Source organism: Procambarus clarkii, chromosome 10 (assembly GCF_040958095.1).
Source record: "Procambarus clarkii isolate CNS0578487 chromosome 10, FALCON_Pclarkii_2.0, whole genome shotgun sequence".
NCBI lineage: Eukaryota > Metazoa > Arthropoda > Malacostraca > Decapoda > Cambaridae > Procambarus > Procambarus clarkii.
Genome location: NC_091159.1, coordinates 39378745 through 39387661, shown reverse-complemented (window position 1 = coordinate 39387661; position 8917 = coordinate 39378745). Strand labels below are relative to the sequence as shown.

General features: G+C 44.3%; 1 protein-coding gene across 2 annotated transcripts in view; it reads right to left on the bottom strand.

The window, feature by feature from the left end:
• Nucleotides 1-302: 302 nt before the first annotated feature.
• Nucleotides 303-8917, bottom strand: part of LOC123745497 (two pore channel protein 1) — a 74548-nt gene continuing 65933 nt past the window's right edge. For both annotated transcript variants that reach the window (XM_069321899.1, XM_045726075.2), the window contains exons 20-21: nucleotides 7001-7206; nucleotides 303-600 (exon numbers count right to left, since the gene is read on the bottom strand). In XM_069321899.1, the coding sequence (XP_069178000.1) occupies nucleotides 449-600; nucleotides 7001-7206 (358 nt within the window). In that variant the 3' untranslated portion in view covers nucleotides 303-448. The remainder of the gene's footprint in view (nucleotides 601-7000; nucleotides 7207-8917) is intronic.

The following is an 8917-nucleotide window of genomic DNA, read 5'->3' as shown; positions in this document are numbered from 1 at the left end:
GAATGTTCACCTTCAGAGCCACCTCAAAGATAAGACAAGACATTAATGAGCACTAAAACATGTTTATAAAAGTATTAAAATCATGTGAAGTATTACATATGCAAAATAAATGATTCTAAACAAATACAACATTCAAATATTGTACACTCTTCTATATAAATTACAGGGTAAGTATTGAATATGTAAATGTTCAATATAGTGTGTTTATTTCAATATATTCAAATTTGTTCCTAATATAAAGAGAAATGTGTAAATAATATCAGATCTCATTAATATTTCTTATGCCACACAATAAGAAAAAGAACAATACAGTCAAAGTGTCAAGATTCTCAAAATAGCACTCTCAAAGTAATGATCTGTTTGTCATATCATCGGTCTTTGCCTCTATCAGTAACTCTGTGCAGACTTTAAGAGCCTTTAGGATGTCACATATACATTCCTTCATTCTTCATGAGCCCCAAAGAGTTCGACTCTGTCCAGCTAAATAAATATGTTCATCTTGCAAGTCTTCGTCCAAATTTGTAATGTCAGGACCTAAATCGTCCACTTCTATCTCCTTCTCAAACATTTTTTGTAAAAGAACTTCAACACTTTTCAACCCTGAAAAAGAACAGAAATAAGTTAAAAAACCAGCATTGAATGTAATGAAACGGCATTTTCTGGCGAGTCCTGGAGGCTCCCCCTGAGCTATCAAGGCTGATAAGACTATCCCTAACTTTGGCATCAGTCGATATGGGTGGAGTTCTAGGCCTACCTGAGAACACGAGCCAGAACCTGGCCCCCTTCAGAGAGGCATGAGGAGCAATGACCTTTAGAAATGCACATGTGATGTAGGAGCATTCTATATCTGCCATCGACCGGGACAGGCACCCAGAAAGGTAAGCGCCCCAAAACAACCCCTGTTCTGGTTAAAATGACGAAAATAGACAAACGAGTGGACAGAACTCCCCAATTGAAAACGAGCAAATGAGCATGACGTCACATGAGCCACATGTCCGTGCAGCTCCCCCCACCCTGGGAGGGGAAAGGGGGAGCCCCAGATCCCTGCACTGGCAATCCACACCCCCAGTTCTGAGGCTGGATATCAAAATATATGAAAACTGCCGACCGGAGGGAGGGAGAGATGCCGGGAGCCTCCGGGACTTACCCAGAAAATGGTGTTTCATTACATTCAATGCTGGTTTTCTGGGGGGCGCCCCTACGGCTCCCCGGAGCTATTTCACCAAAGACGAAAAAGAAAAGGGGACTTACCTGGATGGTGGTCAGTGCTCACATCTCAACTCGAAGTCGAGACAACGGGCTGCAACTGCCGACCCAAAGCGATACAGGCCCAACTAGGCCCAGGAGCATTCACAAGGTAGCGTGCAGCCAGGACCCTGTTTGATCGTCAAAAACCCTGTGCCCGAATGTCAACCCAGGACATGTTACCAAAGATGGCAGCAAGAGCAGCAAACTTACGAACGTCATGGGCACAGGGATAGACCGCAGGCTGACGAGACTTGATAACCCTGCAGATGACCTGAGAGACCCGTACTCACAAACAGGGAAACCGGATCAACCCAGAGCGCGTCCCTGGACACAAGCCGTGGCGCACAAATAACGGCGGAGAATCGCAACCGGACACAACACATAATGCACCCCCCGACCTGACCCAACAAGCATCAAGTGCACGAGACAGCTTGTGAACGGCGCACAAGTAACATCTATACCGAGAGCAAGCTGCAGAGGCTCCGCCAGCGCCTCACGATAAGAAACGACAGTATTCGGCATAAGATGACGGTCCTGGAACAACCACAAGAGAAAGGACAACACCACCCAAACCGAAAGCAAAGTAAAAATAATGAAGAGTCAAAAAGAAACTTCATACTACAGTAGAGGCGAAGTCTGCAGGTCGAACACCATCAAGGAAGCCACCTGATCACCATAGAGATGATGATGAACTCTAGAAATAAAACACCAAACACGAAGACTCGAGGAGAAGAGAGAACCAGTCTCATAATGGACCGGGCCGATCTGTTAAAAGAGGCGGAGCCACGGAACAATCTGCTGGATCGAACACCGGGCAAGCAGCGCCTGAAATCACGGCAGGCTTGCCACCACGGGGCCAACAGGACTACTCGCCCCTGGCAAGTCTCCAAGCAAGCCAGGACCTGGAGCAACAGCTGAACCGGGGGGGAAAGAGGTACAGGAACCCCCACCTCAACCAGTCCTGCCGGGAAGGCGTTGATCTTGACAGCCTCGAGGCATCTTCCAATATATGTGGGAAAGGCGCCACATATATCGGAAATGTGGGAAAGGCGCCACATATATCGGAAGATGCCTCGACCACGCCGACGCGAAGAGGTCCACCTCCAGGCGCCTGAACGTCCAGCAGAGCTAACTGAATGTGTTGGAGTCGACTGTTCACTCCATGGACAGGGGGAACGAACCAGGACAGGCCATCCACTAGGACTTTGGACACTCCCCGGACATGAACGGCCAGGAGAGCCAAACCCCGAGAACTCAGCAGACGAGTCACCCGAAGCGACAAGCCCCCAAAGATCCAAGGACCACATCGAACCCGCCCTCGGTTCAGGCAATGAACCACCAGAGAGCAGTCCAAATGGAGCCGGATTGTCAATCCGCGGGCGACCCGAACCCTCCGAAGTGCAAACCACACCGCCGCAAACTCTCACACGGTGCTGTGGGCCTGACGGAAGGATGGACCCTACCGCCCCTGGCCGGCCTGGTGAGCACTAGTCATGAAGCTGCAGCCGAGAGACGACGCGTATGTGAACACATGGAGCAAGGGCTCAGGTAGGTGCCAAGGAACTGAACCCTGAAATACCCAGAGAGGAAGCCGGCAACGCGGCAGCCTATGTAAGGCCCCTGGGAGTCGAACCCAGCAATTGCCTGAGAGGCGGAATGAACGTCCCTGAAGGAACCAGAACAGCCGACGAAGCCAAATCCGACCCAGCGGGTAGACCATCATTGCAAATTTCAATGAGTGTGCACAGACCCTCGAGCAACTGTCTCATGACCCAGGAGCCCTCCAAAAAAAAAGCGCATGCGGGACCACAGCCGAAAGAGAGACTTCGGAGGAAGAGGCAAGGAAGCGGTCCGAGAGTCCCACAAGTACAAGACCCATTGGTGTCTTGTACCCCTATGGGATACCCCGATGTACCTCAGTTTGAAGCATAGAATACCCCCACAAGAACCAGCCAGGTCCAAACCTGGGAGTTAACCAGATGGGATTTCTGCAAGTTCACCAGGAACCCAAACCCGGCTAGGTGGGAAAGCACCAAACCCCTGGCGAGAAGACACACGGATGTACCACAGCAGGGAAAGAATGAGAGGGCACGGTCGGAACCAAGGCTGAAGCAACCAACACCCTCAAGTCCGGGTCCCTATAAGCAAAACAGGGCAGCTTTGAGGCACCAAAGGAAGCTACCAACCGAGCACGTTGCAACAGCCTAAACCTATCCTGCAACATTTGAGCTGCCTGCACCCAAATAATGTCATCATCAGAATGGTTGGATTGAGTCACAAACAAGCAATATAGCTCGCAGGACTCAGGGTCGAACCAACAGGCAACATGACGGAGGCAAAAACAATGAGCATCGCCCTGAGACAAGGGGACAGAGCAACCCTCAAACTCGCAAACAGCGAGAGGGCACTCTGGTTCGCATCCATTGGACCCAAGTGCCCCTGTGAAGTTTCCCAGGGCCACTAGACTGGGTCTGCTAAGGGTAATCCCAGGCAGGGTACTGCTAACCGGCATCCAAGCTACCAATCAACACTGCTAAAGCTGAACCCCCGGGACGTGTCCACTCACGAGGGCGAAGCAGGGGGTACCACCAAACAAAAGCAACCCTAGTATAACAGGAGGAAGTAACACCGAGGCAGACCCTCCCCACCAGGCAAAAACAAAATAAAAGAAAAACCTTGTAAGAGGACAACGTACCCAGAGGGAACAGAGCCGGCCGCTGTTATGGGTGAAAACTAGCTGCGCAGAACCCCGTGCCCCTACCAATACAATAACTACCACTTACCCCAAGGTAAACAAGGGAGGAAACCACCAAAAACACTTGGGGCAGTCAATTGCCAAGCAGCAAAAGACCAACAGAGGTAGACTTAAGGTGACTTGTGGAAGATAACCCCAAGCCCCAAGGGCGGCACTTATAGGGCACTCAGGGAAGGTGACCCTAAGCACCTGCAGCCCGAGTACCTTGAAATATTACTCCCAGCTCACATGCCACCGTAAGAGCAGTACTGAAGCAAAGCACAGCACAACAAGAATCTGGAGCTGGAGCCACTCGACCATGCTGTATCCCATCAGCCAAAGAACTGGGGTGTGGATTGCTGGTGTGGGGGTCTGAGGCTCCCCCTTCCCCCTCTGGGGTAGGGGGGAGCTGCGCGGACATGCGGCGCGGCGTGGCTCGTGTGACGTCATGCTCGTTTGCTCGTTTTCAATTGGGGAGTTCAATTCCGTATGTCAAGTTTTGTGAAATATATGATAAAGGCACAAAAAAATTTATACCAAAACAGAGATGCAGAACTAGGAAACAGGATTGGTTCAACAGAAATTGCGAGAGGATCAGAGACCAAAAGACACAAAAATGGAATCAATACAGGAAGAGGCCAAACCCCCAAACATACCAGCGATACAAAGATGCAAGAAACAACTACACGACAGTGAGGAGAGAGGCAGAAAGAAATTTTGAAAAAGGGATTGCAGACAAATGTAAAACAGAACCAGGTCTATTCTATAAATTCATAAACAACAAATTGCAGGTAAAGGATAATATTCAGAGGTTGAAAATGGGAAATAGATTCACGGAAAATTAAAAGGAAATGTGTGAAACACTAAACGAAATTTCCAAAGTGTGTTTGTACAAAATGAAATCTTCAGGGAACCAGATACTACAGTACAGTATAAGAATTCCAGAGAACAACATAGAGCACATTGAGGTGTCTAGAAACGAAGTGGAAAAAATGCTCAGGGAGCTAAGTAAGAACAAAACAGTTGGTCCAGATGGAGTTTCACCATGGGTTCTGAGAGAATGTGCACCTGAGCTCAGCATTCCACTTCAACTGATTTTTCAGGCATCCCTGTTTACAGGAGTTGTAGCTGATGTGTGGAAAAAGGCTAACATAGTTCCAATCTACAAAAGTGGAAGCAGGGAAGACCCCCCTTAATTATAGACCTGTATCATTGACAAGTGTAACAGTCAAAATATTGGAAAAAATAATTAAAACTAAATGGTAGAACACCTGGAGGAAAACGATATAATATCAGACAGACAGTATGGTTTTCATTCTGGAAGATCCTGTGTAACGAACTTACTCAGTTTTTATGATCGAGCCACAGAGATATTACAGGAAAGAGATGGTTGGGTTGACTGCATCTATCTGGACCTAAAAAAGGCTTTCGACAGAGTTCCCTATAAGAGGTTGTTCTGGAAACTGGAACATATTTGAGGGGTGAGGGGTGAGAGGTAAGCTTCTAACATGGATGAAAATTTTCCTAACTGACAGAAAAATGAGGGCCGTTATCTTGGTTATCTTAAGTAATCAGAGGCAAGGTATCGGATTGGAGGAATGTCACGAGTGCAGTACCACAGGGTTCAGTTCTTGCACCGGTAATGTTCATTGTCTACATAAACGATCTACCAGTGGGAATACAGAATTATATGAACATGTTTGCTGATGATGCTAAGATAATAGGGAAGATAAGAAAACTAGATGATTGTCATGCCCTTCAAGAAGACCTGGACAAAATAAGTATATGGAGCAACACTTGGCAAATGGAATTTAATGTGAATAAATGCCATGTTATGGAATGTGGAATTGGAGAACATAAACCCCACACAACCTATAAATTATGTGAGAAATCTTTAAAGAATTCTGACAAAGAAAGGGATCTAGGGGTGGTTCTAGATAGAAAACTTTCACCTGAGGACCACATTAAGAACATTGTGCGAGGAGCCTATACTACACTTTCTAATTTCAGAATTGCTTTTAAATTCACGAATGGAGAAATACTAAAGAAATTGTTCACGTCTTTTGTTAGACCAAAGCTGGAACATGCAGCAGTTGTGTGGTGCCCATATCTTAAGAAGCACATCAACAAACTGGAAAAGGTGCAATGACATGCCACTAAGTGGCTCCCAGAACTGAAGGACAAGAGCTACGAGGAGAGGTTAGAGGCATTAAATATGCAAAAACTAGAAGATAAAAGAAAAAGAGGTGATATGATCACTACGTTCAAAATAGTAACAGGAATCGATAAAATTGATAGGGAAGAATTTCTAAGACCCGGAACGTCAAGAACAAGAGGTCATAGATTTAAACTAACGAAACAAAGCTGCCGGAGAAATATAAGAAAATTCACTTTTGTAAACAGAGTGGTAGACCGTTGGAACAAGTTAGGTGAGAAGGTGGTGGAGGCCAAAACCGTCAGTAATTTCAAAGCATTACAGTATATGAAAAAAGAGTGCTGGGAAGACGGGACACTACAGCGTAGCTCTCATCCTGTAACTACACTTAGGTAATTACATCAACTGATGCCAAAGTTAGGAATAGTCTTATTAGCCTGGATAGCTCCAGGGAGCCGTAGGGGCTTCCCTCAAGAAAAAGATTTAGAAAGTTAGGTTTTTCAAACTTATAAATGGCTTTTCAGTGGTTCAAGCAGCACTTCATATACTGTACAGCAAAGAATAATCCTATTCAATACAAGCTATGTGTAATTTTTTTTTCAAATTCATGAAAAAACTAATGATAGGTCCCACAGTACGGTACTCTCATTAATTGACAGTAAATGAAAGCACCCCTCACTTACCAAGGTATTCATCTTCAAAGACTGGAATTTACTCAAATATGGTGTAGATTAATCATAGTGCTTTGTATTATGCTGTAACCTGTGACATCAGACCTATTGTATTAGAGGGGCTTCTGTGTCCTATGTAGTGGTGACTATTTCCAAGCCATTTGTTAATACAGAAATATACTTTACACTCACGCTTTGATATGTGGAACCGAACATCTGTTTCACCAGAAATATCTTTATATCCTGGGTAGAAAATGGATGATCCTTGAGTGATTCTTCCATCAACATCAACTGTGGCATTATTAGATGAAAAATCTATTTCATCTAAGTCAGAACTGTCAGAGTCTGAAGCCACAAGATCTTCTTGGCTAACTGCTGATATTCTACTGGATTTTTTCCTGAAATATTTGATTTATAAAATAATATAACATAATAGGTTGTGGTTATCAGTAAATATATGCTAATTTATCCAACTACTGTATTGGTTTACTGATTTCTCTATTATAAGAGTGAATCAAACTTCAAATAGGCATTGATTGTGTTTAGATAAATTTGTTATTGATCTCTTGCACTCAAATATTGAACTGTAGCAATAGTGTGTGAACATTTATTTATTACTATTATTGTACTTGGTCATAAGTTTTATGATATTTACAGTACATTACGTACTGAAGAGTTTGGTAATTTGGATTCTGGCAGCCTGAAACTTGAAGCATTTTTTATGGACTGTGTGATGTCTTACTAGAGGCATCATGTGAAGAAGGGAAAACAATCTTCCATGGACAGATTTGTTGTGAAAAAATCGAGCAGTGAGCCAAAACCAGGACCTGGTGGTATGCAGGCAAAACGTGCCAGGGAGTGCACCCCAGAGGTCATCACTGCCTGATGTTATAATGGAAGGGGACTCCCCTTCCAAACAGTAACACCTCTCCTCCTCCCCCCCTCCTTACCATCTTCCATACGCCTACGACATTCATCAACAAGGGTAAGTAATAACTTGAACATAGTTTGTAGGTTAATTTATATGAATTAGGTATAAAATTTAGTTTGAAGTGAGGTTTTTGGGTAGTCAGGAACAGATTAATTAATTTCCCATTATTTCTTATGGGGAAATTAGCTTCGGATTACTAGTTTTCGGGATACGAGTTGTCTCCAGGAACGGATTAAACTCTTAAAACCTAGGTACCACTGTGTATATGTGTATGTGTGTATGTGTGTGTGTGTGTGTGTTTAATTACCTAAGTGTAGTTACAGGATGAGAGCTACGCTCGTGGTGTCCCGTCTTCCCAGCACTTTTTGTCATAACGCTTTGAAACTACTGACAGTCTTGGCCTCCACCACCTTCTCACCTAACTTGTTCCAACTGTCTACCACTCTGTTTGCGAAAGTGAATTTTCTTATATTTCTTCGGCATTTGTGTTTAGCTAGTTGAAATCTATGACCTCTTGTTCTTAAAGTTCCAGGTCTCAGGAAATCTTCCCTATCAATTTTATCAATTCCTGTTACTATTTTGTATGTAGTTTGTATGTATACATATCACCTCTTTTTCTTCTGTCTTCTAGTTTTGGCATATTTAATGCCTCTAACCTCTCCTCGTAGCTCTCGCCCTTCAGTTCTGGGAGTCACTTAGTAGCATGTCTTTGCACCTTTTCCAGTTTGTTGATGTGCTTCTTAAGATATGGGCACCACACAACCGCTGCATATTCAAGCTTTGGCCTAACAAAAGTCGTGAACAATTTCTTTAGTATATCCCCATCCATGTATTTAAAAGCAATTCTGAAGTTAGAAAGCGTGGCATAGGCTCCTCGCACAATATTCTTTATGTGGTCCTCAGGTGATAGTTTTCTATCTAGAAACACCCCTAGATCTCTTTCTTTATCAGAATTCTTTAAAGATTTCTCACATAATATATAGGTTGTGTGAGGTCTATGTTCTCCTATTCCACATTCCATAACATGGCATTTATTAACATTAAATTCCATTTGCCATGTGGTGCGCCATATAATTATTTTGTCCAGGTCATCTTGAAGGGCATGACAATCATCTAAGTTTCTTATCCTTCCTATTATCTTAGCATCATCAGCAAACATGTTCATATAATTCTGCATA